This window comes from Aedes albopictus, chromosome 2 (assembly GCF_035046485.1).
Source record: "Aedes albopictus strain Foshan chromosome 2, AalbF5, whole genome shotgun sequence".
In the NCBI taxonomy this organism is placed as follows: domain Eukaryota; kingdom Metazoa; phylum Arthropoda; class Insecta; order Diptera; family Culicidae; genus Aedes; species Aedes albopictus.
This window is the reverse complement of record NC_085137.1, coordinates 509,655,687-509,682,257: the sequence shown is the minus strand read 5'-3', so window position 1 is coordinate 509,682,257 and position 26,571 is coordinate 509,655,687. Positions and strand designations below refer to the sequence as shown.

General features: G+C 36.6%; 1 protein-coding gene across 1 annotated transcript in view; it reads right to left on the bottom strand.

Moving 5' to 3' along the window:
* Positions 1-26,571, bottom strand: part of LOC109404759 (sodium-coupled monocarboxylate transporter 1) — a 247,588-nt gene that overhangs the window by 30,368 nt on the left and 190,649 nt on the right. The window contains exon 11 of the mRNA XM_029870294.2: positions 2,152-2,474. Within this exon, the coding sequence (XP_029726154.1) occupies positions 2,152-2,474 (323 nt within the window). The remainder of the gene's footprint in view (positions 1-2,151; positions 2,475-26,571) is intronic.

Sequence of the window (26,571 nt, the reverse complement as noted above, 5' to 3'; positions counted from 1 at the left end):
GATATTCCTGGAAACTGGCATAGCAAGTGCCTCCAGCAAGTCAATTATCCGTTCAAGCGAACGATAGAAAAAACTTGACCATGTTGAAACAGACGGACAATAGCTTCTCCACTGTTCCACGCCTAACAAGAGGAACGTCTTCGCAACGGTAACTACCCAACGAAACAAACTAGTCGCAAGAATAATCCTCATAACGATATACTGCCATTATTTCATTTTTATAACTGCACCAGAAAACACTTTTCCCCGCAGTGATTGTGACTAATTTTCAATTACCACCCCGTTTCCTCGGCGGGCCAGAGATAGTGCGACAGAGTCTGGGTGAAGCTGGAGATGCCTTGCTCACTCAGACAACCATAAAGCTCGGATTTTATTTTTCAATTTCCTTGCTGTGTGGAAAACTTTGTCTCCCTAGCTGCGTTTTCCGACGGACTGCAGTCTGTTGTTCCCAATGTGTACACACGAATAAACTATAATGTAAAACAGTATCACAAAGTTTTTTCTTCATTCTTCCCTTACATTCGCTCACAATTCAAGCAGTAACAAACCCAAAAGAGCTCTCAACTTGTCACAATGACAGCAACAATTGCCATGGTGCCACAGTGAATGCAACAAACAGAAAAAAAGAAAACTAGAAAGTGCAATTCTTGCAATTTTCCCGTCCCGCGCTACTGGTGCTAGCTGATTTCGCGAAGTCAAGCATCCGTCCACGTCCGCCGCGTCCATCCAGTCATGTTTCGCAGAACTATTAGCAAACAAAGAAGAAACACTGACTCTGTGGTGGATTGCGCTTTGGTTCCATTTTCGATTGACAAGGACACGGTCCCTGCATTGTGGTGCTGCAGCTAAGTTATTGCGACACTAACAGGTCAATGCGATACAAAAGAAGAAAAGATTTCCATTCCAAAAAGAAAATGGTCCAAGAGTACAGATTGTATTCCGACATTGCGACACCACACCGGAACTAATCACATCAAAAACATTGCGTTAAATCACCAAGTGATAGCAAAACTATGCTCATTACTGTTCGTCACCAAGAGTGTACGGTACCGACGCTCGCCTCGATATGTTATCAAGCAACATGCTGAAAGGTGAAACCAATGTTCCAACAAACAAGCTCAACAGTTGTAAAAACCTTTCGCCCCCTACTATTCACCGCAGTGTCGTCAGCTGGTTCGGTTGGTACATCCCCCGAAGGCATTAGCGCGAAAATTGAGCAAACTATACGAATCGATGCGAAATTGCACTCCCGAGAAGGACACCAGCATTCGCGTGCGACAGTTGACTGGGCGCTTGGCGCTCCTTTTGGCATGCATGTGCAGTTACGGGGTAGTTTTCCGTGGCACTGAAAGTTAACTTCGCCAAGGTGCAAAATTGCGCGTTTCTTCCAAGTAGATGTTGCACCCTTCTTCAGGGAGAGATGTAGAACATAAAAGGGTCGAGAAAAAAATAAAAGGAAACAAGCGGAAGAGCTTTTCTTCACCACGCCAATGTACAACTTCCGTTTCGTGTTTACTCTCAATTAACTTGACCGTGGCACACCTTAGAATTATGGCGAATTGTGTGGAGTTTTATTGCGGATTTGGCGTGCATTTAAGTGGGAATTGTGCACCGAAAACAAGCCTTGAATCGTGGAGACCGCATGTGGTACCTCGAATTGTTCGTAATTAAATTGTGGAATTAAATTCCCTAGTTCCTGTCAATGTTTGTTTAGTCCGTATTTTTTCGATTTTGTTATTACTCTGAATAGCAAATTAGAAATGAGGGATGACAAAATCGTATTTTTCCCTATTCGCAACACATAATAACGTTCCCATTAGTCCAAAAAATATAGCTCCATAAATTCCGCCCCCATTAAGTGATTAGTTCCACTGGGTCGATTCCATGACGTCCAAAACAAGCGACGACGCCCAGTAACGAAAGCCATTTACGCGAGTGGCAACTACTGAACCCGAACCAGCTCTCGAGAGTCGAACCGCCAACTCGCCAAAACCTAAATGGCACCCATTTCGACGAAGCACCGGAAGATCCAATAACTTCCGCTTCCCATTAATCACACCGGGAAGTTCTCCGAAAGCATACATTTCTCGTGTGCACTGAATTACACTCTAGTTCCACCACCTACCCATACATAGAGGCAGAGGTACCTACCGGGACATAATTTCCATAGAGGCAGCACCAGTTCCATCAGGAAACACTTTATCACCGAGGATGGCGACGGCAGTTGACAGTCCTCCGGTCGCTTCTTCGGCCGCCACCAGGGCCATACTGACGGGTCCGTCACCGACCGTCGTCATCGCCACCCGGGAGTGGTCCGACGACGCCAGGATCGACGCAAACGACAGCGACGGCTGGGTGCAGTTGCAGGATTCCATCGAGGTTGGCAGGAAAGTCACCGGTTCGCCGTCAATTTGGGCCATCACTCCGAGGTAGATGACAAATGCCAACGAGAGGATTCCGCCGTACAGGGCACCCTGCGAACAAGAAGAGATGTCGAATCACAAATCAATCAAAATTGGAGCGAACATTATTCGGAGGATGATGAAACAAAAACCGCATTTTCCTTTCAGCGATGCACAAGTGCACGCGGTTCAATATTTTTCCAAGCGAAAAGAGGGAATGCATTGCATATTTGCTCTAATATTTGGATTTAATTTCCATTCGAGGGTGATAGTCGTGTGTCTAACGGTGCAATTGATTGGGTTCGCTGATTCTAATCGGAAATAGGGAAATTCAATGAGAGCAGGGCTGAATCGAGAAAGGATAAAAACGCTTTAAAAGTGAGCTCTGTTACCATTAGGTTATTTTTATTATCGTACAAATTGGGCCAAAGGGTCTCAGATTTTCATGAAAATTTTCCCACAGGCTGGGCTCATGAATATATGAACAAAAAAAAAATTGAGAAAAATTCAGGGCCGCCTATTTTCCCGGAAAACTCAGGAGGAAATTCTTTATTTTCCCCTGACACTACTTACTTTGAAAAATCATAACTCAAGAACATCATAGAAACAAAGTTATATGGGAAATGAAAGCAAATTTTCTCAGAAATCAAAAAAAAATATGAACTGAAAAAAGTTTTCCATAAAGTTTTCCACAGTTGAGAAAATTCGTAAAGAAAAGCCGGAAAACAATGCCCGAACTCGTGGAAAATTTTCAAAAAAATAATTTTGAGAAGGTTATTTCATCAGCTTTAATCGCTGAAATTTTTGGAATGCACTTTTTTTTTCGTTTTTGAGTTATGGCCAATTTTGTTGAAAAATGTTCAAATGTGATGTATTAGCCTTTTCTTTGAAAAATTATAACTCAAGAACGAAGCATCGAAGAAACAAAGTTTTTTAATGAAAATGAAAGCAAATTTACTCAGGAATAAAAAAAAACATGAAGTGGAAAAAGTTTTCCACAAAATTTTCCACCGTTGAGAAAATTCAAAAAGAAACTCCCAAACTCGCGGAAAATTTTCGAAAAAATATTTTTGAGAAGTAAATTTTATAAGCTTTGATCGCTGAAATTTTTGGAATGGACTTTTTTTTTCTTTCTTGAGTTATGGTCAATTTTGTGAAAAATAACCATGTACGCATGCATTATATGGTCATTTTTTCACATAATTGGCCACAACTCAAGAACGAAAAACAAGTGCATTCCAAAAATTTCAGCCATCAAAACTTATAAAATTAAACTTTGTTTCTATGATGCTTCGTTCTTGAGTTATGATTTTTCAAAGTAAGTTGTGTCAAGGAAAAACAAAGAATTTCCACCTGCGTTTTCCGAAAAAATAGGCTATCTTGAATTTTTCTCATTTTTTTTTTGTTCATATATCTATGAGCCCTGCCTGTGGAAGTAAGTTTCATGAAAATCTGGGACCCTTCGTCCCAATCCCGTTTGGTGGGCTTCGTGGCCGTGCGGCGTTTCGTAAGCCTTGGAGTGTGGGTTCGATTCCCGCTCCAGTCGGGGAAAACTTTTCGTCAAATGGAAAATTCATCACTGGGTGTGTTATGTGTGTTATCCGTTGTCATATGTTAGTGCTTGTTCAGTCTGTATAACCTCTGGTTGAAGACGGTGTATTGTTTTTTTTTTATGTAATAACAAAATGCCACATTGTATTAGTAATATTACACTCAATGGCAAAGCTAGATTTGCAATAAGTAATGGCTGAAATGACTAAAAATTTGACAGGACTCTAGTTTTGCACCAAGGATTGAAATGAAGCTATGGGAGCATTGAATTTTTAACAAATTCAAAATCTGAACTTTTCTATGCTGGTACGCCCCAACCGGAATGAGGTCAATATTACGCCATAAATACCTTTATTTTTTAGGATTTATCGAACTTTTTCCGGATTTTTTAAGAAAAGAAGATTCTAATCTTCCTAGAATGATTTTGTTAAGAATTCCTCAAAAGATTTCTCCAGGTATCACTTAAGAATGCATTATTGTCCTTGTATTTCTTTTATTTTTTCCAGAGATTCCTTGAGAGATTCTATTAGGAATTTTCTATTGGTCTTTTTCAGCAGTTTCGTACAGAATTCTCTCTTGAGGTTCTTTCAAGGTTTTTTTCAGAAGATTCGCTCAAATATTGCTACAGAAGTTCATGTGTGCATTATTTATTGATTTTTTTTAACATTCCTGAAGGAATATTATCAAAGCTTCCTCAAGGAGGTTCTCTTTCGAATTTCTCCAGAAATGCTTGTAGAAGTTTTCTCAGAAATTCATGTAGGCATTTTTTGAAAAGCTTCACCAGGAGTTGCTGCAAACGCTTCCTATTAAGTAAAAGTTTCAGATGATTTTTTACCACAGAGGTTCGGGAAATCCGTATTGTTTCGATAAACTATTTCAGAAATTATTGTTATGTTAACGTCCAGCGATTAACGCAAGCATTTATTTAGAAATTTCTCAAAAAAATCCAAGAGGTTCTTCTGAAAGATCCTTTTGGGGTTTCTCCAAAAGTTCCTCCAAGGATTGCTTAGATTTTTTTAGACTTTTCTTCAGGAATTCATTCCGACATTTTCAGGTACTGCTTCAGAAATTTATCCGAGGAGTATCTTTAAAATTATTGCAGAAATTGCTCCAGAATCTATCTTTTGTTATTTTTCTAGGAATTATTTAATGATTTTTTTTTATGTGAATGTGTGCATTGCGAAAGGTTTTTCATTTCTTCCACGTATTCTGTCAAAGATCCCTTCGTAAAGAATTCCTTCCTGATTTTTTTTGCAATTTCAGCAGGGATTTTTGCAGATATTTTCAAAGACTCCTCCGCTAATTTCTCCAAGAACTTCTTCAGAAACTTGTCATGCATTTTTTCCTCTCAATTACTTTCTCCATAAGCAACATATTTGAGGAATTCCACGGAGTCATGTCAGTCGATCCTGAGCGACCATTTCAAAAATATCTGAAACTTTGCACAGTTTTTCAATTTCATATAAATCGCCATTTTTTGATATTAAACCTTCATATTTACTCACGACTAACTTTTCAAAAGGGTGTATGCGAAAATAGTTCTAAAATATTCTAAAAGCTGTACAGCAAAAACGGATTGTTCGATTGTTATAAATTTTTCAGCAAAGTTAGATAACTAAATGATGATTCCTTAGAAAATATACACTGTAAAAAAATTCTTTTTCTACTTTGAAAAAATATGATATTTGTCACAAAAACTCAAATATCTCAAAACCCTATCTTTTTACCAACTTCAATTTTTTAGGGGAAATGGCCCATTATATCAGCTATCTACCATAAAATTTTGGTGATGGTAAACTGATAAACAAAAAAGTTATGACATTTCAAACATTTCACAATTTTTACATTTAGTAACAAAAAAAAATTTTTTTCTGTGTAAATTATTTCGAGAATTATATTTTGATGCTGATTTTATTGTAAAGGCTACCGCCTGAATTAAACAAGTTGTTTTCATGATACTTTAGTTTGATTATTCGTAATTACTATAGTATCTATTTGAAACTTAGACGCGATCCAGTGTTGTGATCAAAAATATTGAGATTGTCATACTTTTTATTGTACGTGACTGGTGAAAAAATCCCTTGATAGTGTTGAAAAGCTGTTGATTATAAGAAAAATGGAATTGAATTTATTTTTAAGACAAAAGCTGTATAATAAAAGTTTTTTTATACGCGTATACGTTTAGTTTATCCGCAAAAAAAATCCCTTCTTCTTCTTCTTTATGGCTCAAAGTCCGCACTGGGACTTGGCCTGCCTCGTTTCAACTTAGTGTTCTTTTTGAGCACTTCCACAGTTATTAATTGAAGGGCTTTCTTTGCCTGCCATTGCATGAATTTGTATATTGTGAGGCAAGTACAATGATACACTATGCCCAGGGAGTCGAGAAAATTTTCCCGACCGGAACGCGAATCGAACCCGCCGTCTCCGGATTGGCGTTCCATAGCCTTAACCACTAGGCTAACTGGAGACCCAAAAAAATCCCTCTTACACACTTATTTCTGAATTGCCTGTTCGGTACTTTTTTGACGAGATTATAACAGCAGTACGATCTCGGTAGTTCCGGTAATCGATTTTACTGAGGCTCAGTAAAACAACTGTCAAAATCGTATGGAAAAGGTAAACAATGCATTTTTGCTGAACGAGTTCGGTGCTCAGCAGTTTTAATCTCGTCAAAAAATTACCGAACTCGGTAATCAAAATTAAGTGTGTAGAGAACAGACTTTATGATCGGAAGAATGCGAGTAACTTCAACAACAACAAATGCATAAGAGGTACATACCACAGACAAACAGACGAAACGCCTAGAACAATTTTAGTGAAAATTCATCGCCCAGTTCACACTATCACCACCTGGTGGAAATGTTTCACGAAACACTGCGTTGTGCAATATCGTCATCAGAAGGCGCTAGTGTGAAACGTCAAACGCAAAGAAAAACGATGGGCGCTCTTCTTGTTATGAAAGCCACAACCAAGATTCAAAATGATCGTTGAAGGCGTGGTCAATGAAAATTTCGCCAGTGTTACGTTTGTTTGTCTGTATACATACCTGACAATGCTCACGAAAAAAACAAAAAAATACTACCGCTATGAATATTAAAAATTGTATAGTATTTTTTTTCTTCAGCCACCAACACCAAACAAGTAAGTTAAAATTAATAAGTGATTTTGTTTATTATAATCTAACGAACAAGATGAACAGTCGCTTTCTCAAAGCTCTTCAACTCAACGCTCTCTTGTAGACCGTTTGATGAAAAACAATGTTCAAAAGAGTTACGAAATCTCACCGAAAGCACCATAGATAAACTGAAAGAGACTGGTTATGCCCAAATGTCCACATTGTGTACAAAATTACGCATTTGCACGTCCTGCCGTCTAAAATTTGACAAACGAGCCATCTGTATATCATCGGTAAAGCAGGGCGCAGGAAGTTCGAAAACGACAACAACTGAGAAATTGCCATCAGCGACATCTGTTTAAACAATTTAATTACGCCCCTTTTCAAAAATGCCCTGTAATATTCTTCAACATCTATACCCATTTCAATATTTTTAACGTTGCAAAACACGCTTTCAACATTCATCTTGAAGAAGAGGGAAAACACTTGTCCTCAAATGTAACAGCAAATTAATGAATAAACGACTAATGCGCGGAGGGCGTGATAAAATCGGAACATTACGGTACATAGTATATTATATTATATTATATATAATATATAATAAAAACAACTTGTTTTACTCACGCAAGGCCATTAACAATAAAATCAGCATCAAACTTCAATTTGCGGCCGAAATAATTTACACTAAAAAAAATTATTACTAAATGTGAAAATTATGAAATGTTTGAATTGTCATAACTTTTTTGTTTATTTTCATGGTAGATTGCTAATACAATGGACCGTTTTCTCTAAAAAATTACGTTGGTAAAAAGATAGAGTTTTGAGATATTTGAGTTTTTGTGACAAAAATGATATTTTTTAATGTTAAAAAAGATTTTTTTCACAGTGTATATTTTCTTAGGAATCGCCATTTAGTTATCTAACTTTGCTGAACAATAAAATCAGCATCAAATCGCGATTCCCGGCCGAAATAATTTACACAGAAAAATTTTTTTTACTAAATGTAAAAATTGTGAAATTTTTGAAATGTTATAACTTTTTTGTTTATTAGTTTACCATCACCAAATTTTTATGGTAGATTGCTAATACAATGGACCGTTTTCCCTAAAAAATTCAAGTTGGTAAAAAGATAGGGTTTTGAGATATTTGAGTTTTTGTGACAAAAATGATGTTTTTCAATGATAAAATAGATTTTTTTTTTCACAGTGTATATTTTCTTAGAAATCACCATTTAGCTATCTAACTTTGCTTAAAAATTCTTAACAATCGAACAATCCGTTTTTGCTGTGCATATTTTTGAATATTTTTGAACCATTTTCACATATACCCTTTTGAAAAGTTAGTCGTGGCTCTAAATAAAAATTTGATATCGAAAAATGGCGATTTAGATGGAACTGAAAAACTGTGCAAAGTTTCAGTTCAATAGAAAATCATGAATTAAAAATTTTCCTTAATTTTGATGCTGTTGCTTGGAATCGCTCATTTTTTATATGAATTAAGGGGATGTATTAAGAAATATCTATAGGGCCCATGTAGCCGAGGCGGTAAACGCACGGGTATTCAGCATGACCATGCTGAGGGTGACGGGTTCGATTCCCGGTCGGTCCAGAATCTTTTCGTAAAGGAAATTTCCTTGACTTCCTTGGGCATAGAGTATCTTCGTGCCTGCCACACGATATACACATGCAAAATGGTCATTGGCAGAGGAAGCTCTTAGTTAATAACTGTGGAAGTGCTCATAGAACACTAAGCTGAGAAGCAGGCTTTGTCCCAGTGAGGACGTTACGCCAAGAAGAAGATTAAGAAATATCTGCAGATGTTCTAACAATAATTCATTCAGTCACTCATCTAGAGAAAATTTCAAAAACTTTCAAGAAATTGCTCTGGAAATCGCCAAGGTTTTTTAAGGGATTCCTTCAGACAATAATCTAAAGATTTCGTTGAAAATACCCTTAGCGGTTTTTTTTAGGTTTTCTTTCAGTGTTTTTGTGAAATACTTGAAAGAACTTCTTAAAGAAAACCCGGTAGGAAATACTGAAATATTTTTGCAAGAATCTCTGAAGGAATCCCAGGAAATATTTCTGACGGCCCCACAGGAGCATATAATAATAAAAATCTTTTAGGAATTTCTGCATGAATCCCTGTGAGAATTTTTCAAGGAGTTCTTGAAGGATTCCTTGGAAGAATTTCCTAGGAAATCTGTGAAATATTTTCAAATAAATTTCTAGAAGAATTTTTGTGAAACACCATGATACAACTATTCAAGAAAAACGTTACTATAATTCTTGAAGAAATTCTCAAAGCTCTGAAGAAGTCTCTGGTGTTATTACTGAAAAAAAAAATTAAAAGGAATCCACGCAGGATTTTTTGAATAAATCCCTGAAGGAGTATCTGATAAAATCTCTGGGAATTTTCAATTAGTATTTATCTTTGAGATGCACTCAAGAATCTCTAAGGAATATCTGAGGAAATTCTTGAAGAAATCCCAGGAGTTTTTCTGTAAAATTTCCTGGAGAAACTAATCGAGAAACCCTTGGTGGAATTCCTAGGAAAGTTTATTGAGGAGTTATAAGTAAATTTCCTGAATAAATCCTTTGATAAGATTCTTGGAAGATTTGCTAAAAGTATTCCTGGAGCAATCCGTGAGCTTTTTTTCTAAAGGAATTCATGTAAGTTTTCCTGGACAAACGCTTAAAAACCTTTTATGACAATCCTTAGAAAAAACTAAACGAGAAGTCCTTGGGAAATATTTCTGATTTTTTTTAAAGGGACCAGGGAGAAATTTTGAGAGTAACTCTTTAAAAAATGCCGGAAAAAATTCAGGGGATAATCTTTGAGGAAAACCTGTCGGAAATCCTGAAGAAATCTCTTAATGAATTCCTACAGGAAAATCTGGAGGAATTCCTACCTGAATCTGAAAGTTATAATGGATAAATGTCTGGAGGAACTCCAGCAAGATTATCTACATGAACCCCTGAAGATATTCTCAAACAGATTTCGGATTCTGAGGAAGTCCGTGGAAGATTTTCTAAAGAAAATCTTGGAAGAATTTCTGGTTGTTAATATATTTCACCTAAATAAATCGCTGAGAGCATTTTTGAAGGAACCTTTGGATGATTTCCTGAAAGAATTTTCATACGGATTTTTTTTATTTTGAAAAATTCTTGAAGAAATTCTGGAGGTGATTTTTATTTACTACCGTACTTGTCTCAGATTTTAATGAAACTTTTTCCACAGGCAGGGCTCATGGATATATGAACAAAAAATAAATAAAAAACAAATCAGGGTCGCCTGTTTTTCCGGGAAGCTCAGGTGGAAATTGTTTGTTTTAGCCTGACACTACTTACTTTGAAAAATCATAATTCAAGAACGAAGCATCGTAGAAAAGAAGTTATTATGAATATGAAAGCAAATTTTCTCAGAAATAAAAAAAAATATGAACTGAAAAAAGTTTTCCACAAAATTTTCCACAGTTGAGAAAATTCGTAAAAAAACGGAATTTTGAATTTGAATGTGAGAAAAAAATTTGAGAAAATTACTTCATCAGCTTTAATCGCTGAAATTTTTGGAATGCACTTTTTTTCGTTTTTGAGTAATGGCCAATTTTTTTTTTTTCAGAAATCAAAAAAAAAAATAAGAAATGGAAAAAGTTTTCAACAAATTTTTTCACAGTTGAGAAAATTCATGAAGAAAAGCCAGAAAAACTATGCCCGAGCTCGAGGAAAATTGTCAAAGAAATATTTTTGAGAAGGTAATTTCATAAGCTTTGATCGCTGAAATTTTTGGAATGTACTTTTTTTTATTCTATCCTGAGTTATGGTCAATTTTGTGAAAAAATGACCATATAATATAGGCTTGCATGGTCATTTTCCACAAAATTGGCCATAACTTAGGAAAGAAAAATAAGTGCATTCCAAAAATTTCAGCGATCACAGCTTATGAAATTACCTTCTCAAAAACATTTCTTTGAAAATTTTCCGCGAATTCAGGCATAGTTTTACCGGATTTTCTTTATGAATTTTCTCAACTGTTGAAAATTTTGTGGAAAACTTTTTTCAGTTCATATTTTTTTTTGGAGTCCTGAGAAAACTCTCTTTCATTTTCATCAGAAAAAAAACTTTTTTTCTACGATGCTTTGATTTTGAGTGATGATTTTTTAAAGAAAAGGCTAATACAGCACATTTGGTAATTTTTCAACAAAATTGGCCATAACTCAAAAACGAAAAAAAATGCATTCCAAAAATTTCAGCGATTAAATCTTAAAAAAAAAACGTTTTCCACAGTTTTTCCGGGTTTTCTTTGAGAATTTTCTCAACTGTGGAAAATTTTGTGGAAAACTTTTTCAAATCATATTTTTTTTTATTTTCGAGAAAATTTGCTTTTATTTTCATTAAAAAAACATTGTATCTACGATGCTTCGTTCTTGATTTATGATTTTTTCGAAGTAAGTAGTGTCAGGGGAAAACAAACAATTTTCACCTGAGTTTTCCGGGAAAATAGGCGACCCTGAATTTTTCTCAATTTATTTTTGTTCATATATCCATGTGTTCTGCCTGTGGAAAAAGTTTCATGAAAATCTGAGAACCTTCGGCCCAATTTGTATGATAATAAAAAAAAACCCCTGGAGTATTTTCAAGAGGAAATTCTGAAAAGTCTACTGAAGCAATCCATAGAAGATATTCCAAAGAACTTTTCTATGGAAAACTATCTAAAAACAATTCGTGGATTGATTTCTGGGGTATTTTTTTTTTCTAATGATCCAAGATGTGTGTGTCTTCAAAGTTCAATATCCTTGTTTTTCTATGATAAAGCAAGCGAACAACTCTCGTTAATACAGATTTAAAAAAATAGCAAGCGAACAACCATCTTTTTGTTTCTGAAGGTCTCCAGTGAATTTAGCTTGTCGTGCAACAACAAACCAGCAAGTAGATCTTACCGTTCCGGTATGGCTCTGTAGACAAATTATCTTCATAACCATAATCATCATCATCAATTCGTTTAATTTTAATAAGAAAGTTTATTTTTAAATGCTTGTTTCAAATAATTAAACAACTTACAAGAAATGTCAATTCGTTTAGTGACCAAATCGACGAATCTAATGCCAGTTGTTGATGATAAGATTCATTTGGGCACCAGAAAAATATCATAGCGATCATATGACATCACGAAAAAAAACTCCATTTTCTGAGAAAATGACAAATTCTGTTTCCACCTCTGAAAATAACGGTAGAATCTATTAAATAACATAAATACCATAAATCTTGTATGGCCGACTCTGACCATGACGTAAACACACATTCCTGTCCTATTTCCAGCCCTAACCTCCCCATTCAGGACAATCCGTGCATGGATTGAAAATCTAAAATTCATGAAGTCTCTTCCACTTCGTAAGCACACTGATATACTCTCACACTCATTCACACATACCCACAAACACACACACATCCCTGGCACGGAAATAATATTGTCATCAATTGTTTGTGCTTATTTGAACACAAATACTCCATTTTCTTGATCAGGTAGCTTCCCTTCGCCGTCCTCTATCCACCGCACCACGCACCGCACCAGTACACTTGGTTAGTCTGTAAACAATCACCGTGGTTCCAGTTCCCCCGAATCCACCCACATTCACATGTCAATCATTCGCACCTTCGCCGGTGGATCCTTTTTTCTTTTACACAGGAAACAAATTTATAGACATGCGACACCCGCCGCTGTCGCCTCCGCCACCGTGGATAATTTGGCACGCAGCGGCGGGGGCAAAATTGAAACCATCTTTCATTTGGAATCTCGCGGAATCCGATTGTAGGTACCTACTGGTATGTACATACCTACACATATCCGGCCGGATGGAGAGTGTGAACGACACCTGCTTGGAATAGGTTGAATGCGGAAAAGAGAGGAAATTGGGACACGGACGAAACAATAGACGCTGAGGTGGTGTTACTCTGAGTTGTAACTGTTTTCGTTAAGGGACTTCATTACTGCAATTCCGTCTAAATTTAACAAAATAAAAAAAGGATTTTGGTTTTCGTGAGAAAGAATCGATAACTACTTTTTGAGACGAATTAAGCTGAGTAGGATTAATTTTTAGCGTGCAGACTTTTCGGCCTCACGATATATGCCGGAAGAACAAGCCAGCATAACGGAACTCGGAAAACGTACAGGAAAAGAATTTCGGAAATCCATTTTTCACTCAATTTAGCCAGCGTGTTTCATTTACTTTTCGTCATGGTGGGCGCTGCTGTACTTTCGTACGATGTGCAATATTGATGATTTCAAGACAAACTAAGGAGCCGCTTGGGCTTTTGCGTTTAGCTGAGCTTTGGGATTCATTATGTTCATCATGGATTCGATTCTTGAAGAAAATTGTCAAATTTGCAAAATTTCTCAAAAAAAAAATACTGAAATATTTTCAAGTTCCTGTATTTTTCTTTTTTTTTTAATTGTTTTAACGAGATTTTTAGCCCTAGGCTAGTTCAACTCGAGACCCACACTCTACTTCCCTTCTGAAGGAAGAACTCACATTTTGCGAGTTTGTCGGGAGTGGGATTCGATCCCAGGTCCTCGGCGTTATAGTCAAGTGTTCTAACCATCACACCAGGTCCGCTCCACAAGTATTTGTAATTTTTAGCATCTTTTACACGATAGGCTCAAATTTGTCTACAGAATCCACGAACTGATTTACCACATTTTTCAAACGGTTCCATTTGCCTTTATGGCAGCTGAGTGATGGTAAAAAAGAAATAAAAAGTACAAAATCATTGAAATTACCCTAATTTTAATAAGCTGGGAAGGATTTTACTTAACACACTCGCAATAAAATCATACTGTAGCGCGGCCAAATGAAGCTCAAAAATTGTTAAAAAAAAGTCTACACCACCACAATTCAAAATGTCAATGCAACATTTACCGATACAGCTAGTTCGAAATAAAAAAAAAATCATTCACACTTTCAGCGAAAAATATCGAAATAATTGCCCTCAAAAGGCACCACAACCAAACAAGCAAAATTCCAGCATAATAAGGTTCAATCATCTGCTCGTAATGGGGAACTGGAACAAACATTTTCGCATTTTCGTCTTTTGTTCTACCGATCAATTACCCCTTTTGCCGAGGCTCAACCGAGGGATAAACAGTCGTTAAACTCGATAAATGTCACATGGCGAAGCTTTGTTTGTTTTTTTTTTAATTTTTTTTTTCCTTTTTTGTGTGTCATTTTCAGAGTTTATTATTTTTAACTCTCTCGTTCGAATGATGTCGATGCCTGAATAATTAAGCGTGGGGGTAGTTATCCATAAACCAGCGTTAAATGCTTTCCGTAGACGGCGAAAAATGAATTCGTATTGAATGGTTCAAGTTTTCTTCAGTTTCAACGAAAAATGTCGATTGTAATCAAGACCGTAACAAGCTCTGCAACTGTGTGCTAGCAGCGGCTTGTTCAAACCTTCTGACTAGTGTTTCCTATGTTCTGTTTTTTATCCACTTACTGAATCGTAAAATGGATGATGGCGCTACGCCACCCATTATTTTTGCCTTTCTCGTACACTAAAGTATACTGAAAGGCTATATGTTCATTCCAAAAACTCAAAAAAAAAACGATAGAAGGCTCGGAGGGTTGAGTCACACATACCAATCAACTCAGTTCAATGAATCAATGAGACGATGGCTGTATAAAAGTATGTATGTATGTCTGTGCGCAGAAAAAGTTCACTCACTTTTAAGGCAGCATCCATTTATTACGTAACGCTAAAATTGATATTTTCTGCGACCCTTCTCCCTCCTCCGTAACGTTTTTTTGTATGGAAATCCAAATTTTTTTGTATGGGCCGTAACGCTTGGCCATACTCCCCCCTCCTCCAAGAGCGTTACGTAATTTGTGGACGGCGCCTGAGGCACTTCCCATTGAATTTTTCGGATTATAGCTCGAATCGAACCGTTTTTTTTTTTTTGCGCATTGATTGCTACTGTAAATGGAGCGGAATGGTCAAGGCGTTCCCGAGTTATGGTCATTTAAGTGTTCGGGACCAACAGCGGTGACTGGTCATTTATAAAACTGAACCAAATTCTATCATGCGGGCATTTTTTTATTAACGTACAAGAGTCCCAGATTTTTATGCAAATTTTTCCACGGGCTGGGCTCATGAATATATGAACAAAAAAATGAGAAAAATTCCCGGAAAACTCGGGTGCAAATTCTTTGTTTTTCCCTGACACTACTTACTTTAAAAAATAACCACTCTAGAACGAAGCACCATAGAAACAACGTTTTTTTTAGGAAATGAAAGCAAATTTTCTCAGAAATCAAAAAAAAATGAGCTGGTAAAAGTTTTCTACGAAACTTTTCACAGTTGAGAAAATTCATAGAGTATAGCCGGAAAAATAATGCCCGAACTCGTGGAAAATTTTCAAAAAAATATTTTTGAGAAGATTATAACACAATAAAAGCATTAATTGCTGAAATTTTTGGAATGCATTGTTTTTTTTCGTTTTTGAGTTATGGCCAATTTTGTTAAAAAATGACCAAATGTATCATATAAGCCTTTTCTTTTAAAAATTATGACTCAAGAACGATGCATCGTTTTTTTAATGAAAATGATTGCAAATTTTCTCAGGAATAAAAAAAAAATAGGGTGGAAAAAGTTTTCCTCCAAATTTTCCACCGTTGAGAAAATTCAAAAAGAAAGCTGGAAAAACTATTCCAGAACTCGTGGAAAATTTTCAAAAAAATATTTTTGAGAAGGTAATTTCATAAAATTAGATCGCTGAAATTTTTGGAATGAACTTTTCCTTTCTTTCTTGAGTTATGGTCAATTTTGTTAAAAATAACCATGTACGCATATTATATGGTAATTTTTCATATAATTGGCCATAACTCAAGAAAAAAAATAAGTGCATTCCAAAAATATCAGCTTATAAAACTAACTTCTCAAAAATATTTTTTTTGAAAATTTTCCGCAAGTTCGGGCACAGTTTTTCCTGCTTTTCTTTATGAACTTCCTCAACGGTGGAAAATTTTGTAGAAAACTTTTTCCTTTTCATTTTTTTTTTTGATTCCTGAGAAAAGTTGCTTTCATTTAAAAAAAAACTTTGTTTCTACGATGCTTCGTTCTTGAGTTATGATTTTTCAAAGAAAAGGCTTATACGACACATTTGGAAAATTTTCCACAAAATTGGCCATAACTCAAAAACGGAAAAAAATGCATTCCAAAAATTTCAGCGATTAAAGCTTATGGAATAACCTTTTGGCTGTGGAAAATTTTCTCCAGTTCATATTTTTTTTTGGCTTTCTGAGAAAATTTGCTTTAATTTTTGAAAAAAACTTTGTTTCTATGAAGCTTCGTTTTTGAGTTATGATTTTTCAAAGTAAGTAGTGTCGGGGGAAAACAAAGAATTTCCACCTGAGTTTCCGGGAAAATAGGCGATCCTGAATTTTTCTCAATTGTTTTTGTTCATATATCCATGAGCCCTGTCTGTGGAAAAAAAATCATGAAAATCTGGGACCCTTCGGCCCAATCCCGTACGGTGATAAAAAAATGCCCATGCGACACACAAAATTGCGCCGAATTTTGTAAACTTTAGCATAGTTGCCGATTTTTTTACGGAAATCATCAATAATGGAAATCACAAAACCACGATGTCGGCCAAAAATTCAAGATGGCCACCTAAAATCCAAGATGGCGGCCCACAGCTAGAAGAAGCGGCCGGTTTAAGGAGTTAATAGCTCCAACACCATGCAATATGGGTATATTTGGTATAAAGATGTCCGCAGTAAAAAATGTCGACTAGAATATCGAAGATGGCGGCCCAAAATTTAAAATGGTGGACCAACTATCAAGGTGACGGTTGTCTCAAGGAGTTTTAGACTCTTAACTTATGTAATATATGTATATTTGGCATGGAGAAAATGTCCAGAGTCCAGATATGATGACCAGAATATACAAGATGGCTGCCCAAAATTCAAGACGATGGTTGTTTTAAGGACAAACGCCTTGAAATCCCGCTTCAACAGTGCATCAGAATTTCAGACGCACAAATCTCAAGAAGCATGCTTCAAACAACAGGGAATTTCATTATTCTGTTCTTGCTCACTTGTAATAAGCTTAAAATAAGAAAATCAAGTGCGCTGGTTTTGTTTACGAAGAGATTTGTGCCCTCGAAATCGTGAGTAGGTGCCAAAGTCGGCAATTGTGGCGGCTATTTTAGGATTCTAACAAGTCTAACCGTAAGCCATGCAATATGGGTATATTTGGTATGGTCTAGAGTGCAGAAATGGCGACCAGAATATCCAAGATGATTACCCAAAATCCAAGATAGCGGCTCAAACATCAAAATGGCGGTTGTAATAAAGAGTGTTAGCCACTTAATCCATGCAATGTGAGTATATTTGGTAAGTATAAGATGTCTGAAATTCAAAAATGGTGACCAGAAGATGGCGGCTCAAAATGTAAGATAACGACCAACAATTCCATCTCGAGCTGGCTTAAGGAATTTAAGGTTAAAAAACTATGCAGTATTTGGCATGGGGACCAAAATATACAAAAAGGTGGCTCAAAATTTAAGATGATAAGGAATTTTGGGCTCAGAAACCATACAGGGTACGGATAATTTGGTTTGATTTGTTAAAAAAATGGTTATAATATCCAAGAAGGTGACTGTTTCAAGGATTTTTGGCTTTAAATTCATGCAGGCTATAAATCTGGTGTGGGGAAAACGCATAGAGTCCAAAAATGGGGACCAGAGCAACCAAGATGGCGGCCAAAATATCCAAAATGGTGGCTGTTTTGAGGAATTTTAGGCTCTAATACCATGTTATCTGGGAACACAGTAATATTACGATTTTATCATTATTTTTGCGCGACAGACATGATTCAAAAAGGGACTTCGAGGACAAACACGAAACTAGAGTATGGGGGGTTTTCTTTGACTAGTACCCATCTAATAATGGTTTTTGTTTTTTACTCAGCAACGTAAATTCACTAAACTGTCTATTGATCCTTCCCTTATACCCAACAGAATGCAGGACGTGACTGATGGCAATCTTTTGTTGTACGTACATATAAAAATGTATCACTCATTCAGCCGGGGCTGCTACAGCTGGTTATTGGAAGTGAAGTTGCAGACCAGGATGGAAATTTGGATATGGAGTATTTTGTCCCTACCATACAATATGAAAATTCAGAAACTGTTAATAAAAGCTAAAATGCTCTCAATTCAGAAAAGATAAATTGTTCACACTATGCTGATGACAACACTGTGTCATGAATGCAAGGCCGTAGCGTGAATAGGAAGCGTTAATTTCAGGAAAATGCAGATTTCCAATATCATTCACAACCGCTAAAGCTGAGTGGTTGCATAATAGACTGCAAAAATAAAACAATATAATGTGTTCAGTAAACTAAGCCCTTACCTCTACTAAAAACACATTACAAAATATGTAATGCTATAACGCACTACGATCTCGCTCCAAACTCATAAAAGCTGTTTACAACGAAAACAAAGGCTGAATCGATATCGAATCCAAAAAGAAAAAGCAATGTCAAAAACTTTTGCACCATTCAAAAAACGGTGGAAATTGTTATAACCGGTGGTGAGTGTTTTCACTGCCGCTGATATAAATATTTGGCTTCAATTTCCGAATCAATAAAATACATTGATTTTTGCTGCCACGCCGGTTCGTTTTTCCTTACCCCCACTCCCCCCAAAAAAGTACACCCCGCGACGAGATAGCCAACTGTCCAACAACACCGACCGACATTGGGCGATGCTGTCTGTTCACCCAATCGGTAATAAACGTTGGAAAAACACGCCGCGTGGAAACTCGTCGGGTTGTAAAAACGAAGATCAAAACCCCCCAAAAAAAAAGCCCACCGGAGAAACAACATTCGAATGAGGGATGCCGCGCGCCCATCGGCGGCGGCGGCGGCGGCGGCGGCGGCGAGGACCCCACATCTCACATCCCAGCTCGCCAATCGTAACCAAATGAGCCCCCGGAGAGACCCACACGCACGCACGTACACCGAAAAAAATAATCCTACCTACCCATGGGGATGGCAAATATGCGACGGCACCATGCGTGCCTTTTGGGGAAAAATTGTTTAATCCACGTTTTGTTTTTTTTTTTGTTTGTTTGTTTGAACCCTTGCTTGTAGTCACAGTGTGGCAGTGATGGTTCGATTGCTTTTGGCAACGCCCACAATACAGCTAAATGGACATGAATGAACAAAATCGTTTATTTTCTTTACATGATCGCGAATGCACATAAATGCAAATAGCAAAACAAGATTTGCATTGCTTGCAAACACATTCTGACCATAATAAAAGATAATGCAGCTACACCACTTTTTCACGTCTATGGTGAAACAAGCTTTTTCATTATCATCAGACTAAATTTTAAAAGTTTTGTTGTTATTTTCAGTGCTGTTCAATTTCTGACTGATGATGCCTACAACAAAAACCAGAAGTTTACAATTTTCATTGGAAAATCAAAATAATTCTCGGATGAACCTAAACATATCATGGCACCGTGTTCACCAATAGCACTGATCAGGTCACTTTATTGTTGGGCCAATTTACTCCACCAGTGCATTTTGAGTCACAGTTCCCTACACATACTCAGGTGAAAGTCCTTCCCGTCTACCTAAGTGTAAATTGATAACACGAAAATTTGATTACCTGCTAATATTTCCATTTTGGCTCAATTGCTCCATAAGTAGAGTAGCTCGGCTGGATGAATGGGGCGGTAAAGATGATACTGTTTATCCTGTCGTCGGCGCCGCCGCCAGTGCGGCGTGTTGTTAAGTACCAACCACATTCTCCTCTTCAGCAGTGATTTTTCAAAGCTGTTGTTGAGCAAGTAATCGCAAGATTAGATCGGGAGTAGATTTTTGACGTACTCCAAGCTGCCGAGCCGTCAGCGTTCGCGAAAGGAAAATTGTGCCTCCGGCTGTCGGTCGTCTTAGATTATCATCATCGGTTCGGTGATGACGAAGTTGCGAACGGGGGAAGCATAAGCATATGAAAAGCAACGACAATGTTGCTTTGGGTTCCTCAGAGGCAAAAGGGGAACTGATTCGAGAGCTGAAGTAACGTCTATTTCAAGAGCGCGATTACTGTCTTCAATGTATACATACACACACCTCACTACTGGCGCTGTCAGGTGATTATGTCGAAACGAGTTCGTGCTGGTGGCATAGTAAGTTAGTAGGGTTGAAGAAATGATGTTCCTCTTCAGTGGAACGATAATCGAAATCTTTGTCAGAATAATAGGAGGGGAAATCAATTGCTCAAGTTGCACTCGTTCCAGAAGAGCTATCCAAAATTTCAATGTAGCAGAACTACTGTGAGAGGAGATGGAATTTTTAGAATAAATAATTGTCATACAGTCCGTCTCCAAACAACTAAAATATATGGGCCCCAAAACTAAAAACAACGTGATAAAAGCGTGATAGTTGATTTCATTACCATTCCTAAAAAAATTAAAATAATATACTCAAATTGTTCCAGAAAAATCTAAATGCCATTGGTTGGATCTAATAAAAGCGAGCTAAGGAGCTTGTAAGGGCAAAGCACACTCCGTCATCTTGGAAATTCTGGTCGCCATATTGAATGGCTTCAGAGCCTAAAACTCCATTATCTTGGATATTGACTGCCGCACAGTGATTCTATTTGTTCGGGGAAGCGGTCATAAATCATTTAAATAAATGATTAATATTAATGATTAGAAATAGCATGTTATGATCAAAAAAGTATAGTTCAGCACATTTTCTTGAACATCACTAGATAAATATTAACTTTGGACATTTTTATTAATGATAATGAAAATATCATTAAAAAAGCTTAATTTGGCACAGAAATCCGAAATAGAATATTTTTAATTATGTGAAGTATCTTCACAAATCGAATGAGTATGTATAACTACATACAGTATCAAATAACCAATAGTAATAATTTTGGAACAATAATACAATAGTACAATTACAGAATCAATTACTTCTTCAATTGCAAAATTTTAAGCAAATATTTGGGATTAATTCACAAAGTTCTTATTTTACACAGATTGTTTTCAAACAAAATATTCCTCAAACTCGTATGCAGATATTTGCAGCTACAATCTTCACAGATTGATTCTTCTACTCAAATTTCATAATTTGATGGCTGACGATTGATTAAATGTGGTTAAAAACGTGTTTGAAATGTTATATGGATTTTTATTTTGTATATATTATATGGGTAAAATTATGTGCCTATTACTCACATTCCCATTGGTCAAAAGACATCTAGTTCCACTTCTTGGTGCTTTGAATTTGGATGACAAACATCTATTCTGATTCTCTGCGTTGAAACCCGTTTGTAAATCAATTTGGTTTTGTTATACGAAGACGTGGTGTACAACTCAAAAATCATGTAATTTTTCGCCAAAATATGAAAATGTTAAATTGCATAACAGTACCCACGCTCTTAAGCAAAATTTGCAACAGAAACTTACATAAAAATGGCGTTTCTGCATTCCTGAAAGCTTCATTGATGTATAAAAATATACAAACTCATGAATTAGAGAATCAATTTTTGGCCTATGGCGGTACCACTGTGAGCCGTCTTGATTATTCTGGTTGCCATTTTTGGGCTCCGGAAATCTTCCCTATTTAAAATATACCCATATTGAATGGTTGATAGCAAAACACACAATTGGACAGTCGCCATATTGAATTTTGAGACGCCATTTTTGATAATCGGGTTGCCATTTTTGAACTTTAGTCCGGTCATCTTCCCCATACCAAATATACCAATATTGCATAGTTTAAGAACCTGAAAATCAATTAAACAGCCGCCATTTTGTATACAGTACTTTTTCGATTATATCACGAATGAAAAAAAAAATTCTCGTGATATATTGGAGCGTGATATAATTGAAACATATTTTTTTCGAATGTATTTTTTAATCGACAGACACTTACATACAAAAAACTCTAACAAAAACCGAATAAAACATCAAACACAGTACAGTAGACGTTGGATCGTTGGAAACGGTTTATTTTTGCAATGCTCTTTAACTGCAAGTCCGGTAAGTGGTAATGGTGCGCCATGTTAGCCCTAGTGAGCAGTCGGATCACGTCACGGTTATTGTTGGGGGCAACCCTACGCCACTGGTATCCGATAGCGCACAACCTCGCGCTTTCTTTCGTCAAAGTTCTGTCAGACGCTGATAGACGTCAGTTGCCAAAATTCCTGCTAATCATTCTCAACACCATTCTTTGCATTACACGAATAAGGCAGAGTAAAAAGTATTTTGTAAGATTCTTTAATTCATGAATTCAGTCCGTCATTATATTGCCAAAATCGAGAATTCCAACTAGGAGACCAATTGTAAGTAGCTATAAGTTTATTGATTGAAGATCCTTAAAATAACTGAAGTAATTTCTAATACAGTTTGAGCTCACTTAACCACAAAAACGGTGTGCTACAAAACCCTCCGAAACGTTCCAACAGTTATTTATTGTCGGTTGACAACTTGCTGACATCTGCCAGTCGTTGCAGTAATCGTATTTCGTTCGCTAAGTGAAATGTTAACATTTTGCAGTTATCGAACGTCTACTGTATTATTGTTCTTGTGATCATATTTTTTTTCTGTTCTGAACCATACATATTACATTTTATGTTTGTCACCCAACGCCCATAAGCATAATGCTGCGTAAAGCTGAATTTTAATTATGTCAAAATTTCAGCTCATACCGAAGCACCCAAAGGTCGAATTTCACTTGAAGAGCGAATTCAGAAGTTCAAGTTTGGTTCAATTCTGGTTTCGTTGAACTTGATTCTCCGAAAAGTAAGACATATTTTGCTTATGAACTTGAAAGTACAATACAAGCTTTTGAGTTCACTTCCTAACGACCTCAATGTCCACAACATGTTCAGAAAGAACTTTAAGAACAGAGTACAATCAAGTGTTAACCGAATTCATATTGAACTTTTGCGTGCCTTTGAAGTTAAAATATAGTTCAGCAGGACAGCAACTTGGAATGTGCTGTTCCGTACATGTTTCGAACTTATTACTCAAAGCTCGGATAAATATTATTCGTACCAAAGGTGATATTTCCAAAAACGCGCCAGCTGATAATTGAGCATCATCCTGCTTCAAACAAAAAAAAATAAGGAATTATCCCACAATGTATTTTTATATTTTTTGTGACGCTGGAAAGAAAAGTTCTTCGTAAGTTGGGGAAGCATTCATGAAATAAGCTGAGAGCCAGGCACTGTTCCAGTTGGGAAGAAAAAACTATATTATCTACTTTTCGTTCAATATTTATGTTGTGGAGATTGTTAGGGGCGAACTTTTCCCCGCATTACTCTACTAATGTGCAAAGTATCATACTTCATGGCGATTCATTTGTCTGGCCTTGTTTGGAATATATGCTTTCTATCAATTATCATAACGTGATATAATCGAAACAAATACCGTGCTAAAATCGAGAGTGATATAATGGAGCGTGATTAAATAGAGCCGTGACAAAATCGAAAAACCACTGTATTAGGCTGCCATCTTGAATTTTGTGCCGGCATCATGGAATTTCTGGTCTCCAATGTTGATGTCCACCCAAAATTCGTCAACCATGCTTAAGGTTACAAAAATCGTCGCAATTTGATGTGTCGCATGCTGGGGCTTGGTTCAGTTTTATATACGACTAGTTCTAACGGTGCTGGTCCGGATCACTGAAATGGCCATAAATCCGGAACGCCTTGACCGATCCGGAACATTTCTAATAGCAAACAATGCGTTAAAATTCCGGTTCGATTCGTGCTAAAATACGAAAAATCAGCCAATGGGAAGTGCTTTAAAGTGAGTGAACTCTTTTTGCGCACAGACACACATACATACACACATACAGACAGCATCACAATTCGTTGAACTGAGTTGATTGGTATATGTGACTTGACCCTTCGAGCCTTCTATCGATAATTCGTGTTTTGGGCCTTTCAGTACACTTTGCTATGCGAGAAAGGCAAAAAGGTTAAATCCAAATTGAACCAATATTGGCAGAAAACCAAATATACTTACTCAAAGTATGTCCCGTATATCAAGTACCCCATATATCCACTTTGCTATCACCATCCTCGAAATCATTTCATGCACGACTGTCAAATTACAGCTGCAGTAGTGGGCAAACTGATGCGCACACGGTACTTCCAAACGTTAAAACTTTCAACGAGCTGTCCCGAGCTGTTAAGGGCTGGCTGGCTGGCTGGATGGTGGAATGAAAAACGAGTAACGATTTTGCGGTGTCAGTCAGAGAGCTAGCTAGAACGAACGCTTATGCAGTCGTTTCCATCGTCGCGTCGCTTTCCGCGCGTTTCTCACTTTTCCAACAGCCCCCCATTTTTGTGGGCCCAATCAATTCAGGGCACACATAGAACAGCGTGCCATAATTAATTTGTTAAACCAATTCGACAATTTCAATTTCACCTCGTAAAAATGCGGATTTGGTCACCTCGTTTGTTCGTGTCTCGCTGGCTATGAATTGCAAATTTTTCGCACTTACTAAGCAATTGGGAACGGGCAACGACACGCGTAAACATTCAAATGGATGAAAAAAAAAGAATTCTCTATGCAAATCAGTTGCAACGAGGAAATCTCAGTTAAACCAATTCAGGAGCAGAGGGGGTGCTGCGTTGAAGTGTGGGTCATAAACTGTAACATTCAAAAATAGTGAACTCGTGCGGTTATGGTTGGATGGCAATTCCACTGTTGGAGTTTGATGGGGATAAATATTTGCAATACAGCCCCACAACTGTAAGGGCATGGGTATCCAGCATGATCATGCTGGAGGTGACGGGTTCAATTCCCGGTCAGTCCTGTAATTTTTCGTAAAGTAAATTTGCTTCACTTACTTCCACTGAAAAAAATTATTATGTAAAATTCAGCGAGGAATCATGCACATGAAAGGAATACTACACAGAAAGAAATTCTGAATAGTGCAGTATTATCAATTTTATTACGTTGAAGCTTCCATCTCATTTCATTCGATTTTATATAAAAGAATTTCTTGCACGCAAAATTGTAAGCAAGCTCCATACTGCAGACAGCCTATTATTTTACAATCCTATGGAAATTTGTGTTGATAGCGATGAAGGTCATTTTGTTACAGCGAACTCGATGTAACAATTTTTAACTGTGTAGAATTAGTGCACATTTATATGAGATATCATGTAAAATTACATTATGATCGTGTATATTTCCACCAACCATCGCGTAATCAATAATGGACTCCAACCGGTTGCACGAGTAATAGTGAAAATTTCCACGATCATAATTTAATTTTGAATGACATCTGGTGTAAATGTGCACTAGTATTCCCTGTATGTGTATGATTACTCGCCCAATTTTACATGGATATTCTGTTTTCTGTGTGGGCATAGAGTATCTTTGTGCCTACCACATGAAATACACATGCATAATGGTCATGGCAGAGGAAACTCTCAGTAAAAAACTGTAAAAGTGCTCATACAACACTAAGCTAAGAAACAGACTTTGACCCAGTGGGATATTACGCCAAGAAGAGGAGGAAGTACAGGGGATAGACAAAATTATCGGGACAGGCAAAATTTTAACTTTTCAAAAAAATGGTCAACTAGGTGCAACTTTCCGAAAGGTGCATCAAGTTATTACTGTGCATTGGCCAACTAGCTGTCTATCAATGGTCGAAATTTGAGAAAGAACGGATTATTCTACAGGATGTTAGACAATATTCTAATAAAAGGTAGAATTTTCCGATAGCCAACTTTGCACTGTTATATCTCCGAATTCAATGAACCGAATGTCATGAAATTTTGATTGTTCATGACTTATATAATCTTTGATTTATCTAAACATTGTAAACATTGGAAAAAGTTAAAGCGATTTGGCTATTTTTCTAATGAAACACTAAATGAGCCAAAACTAAAATCTCTAAAACCAGAACACCTACAAAAATGCCGTCTACAGAAAAGTTTATACTTTTGGACTTCTGAATAACTATGCTCAAGGTAGCATTTTTGTAAGTCCTCAGGTTTAAGAGATATCGAGGTGAGAAAATGTATCCTGGGGCAATGCCTGCTCTTCAGCTTAGTGTCATACAATATTTTGTTTTTTTTTTTTCAAAAATCTTACCCTGCGATTTTGTTTTTTATTTTTCTGAGAAAATCGTGTCTGTAGTATCCTAAAAATTTGTGAAGTAGCTTAGAATGGTCAACTGCTTCTCAATATTTTTTCTATAGTTTTAAATTTTCATCAAATTTTCAAAAGAAGCAGGACACGATTTTTTGAATTTTCCATATCAAAAAGATAATTTCCACTACAATACCACATTTTTTATGAAAAAAATATTAACTGTTCCTAAACAACAGAGAATTAAAAAAAATGACACGTATAAAATGTTGTTTCATATGATCTGTACTTTTAAATATGTGAAAATGTACTTTTAAATAATCAAAAACAGTAAAAAATTTCAACACTTCACATATAAATGT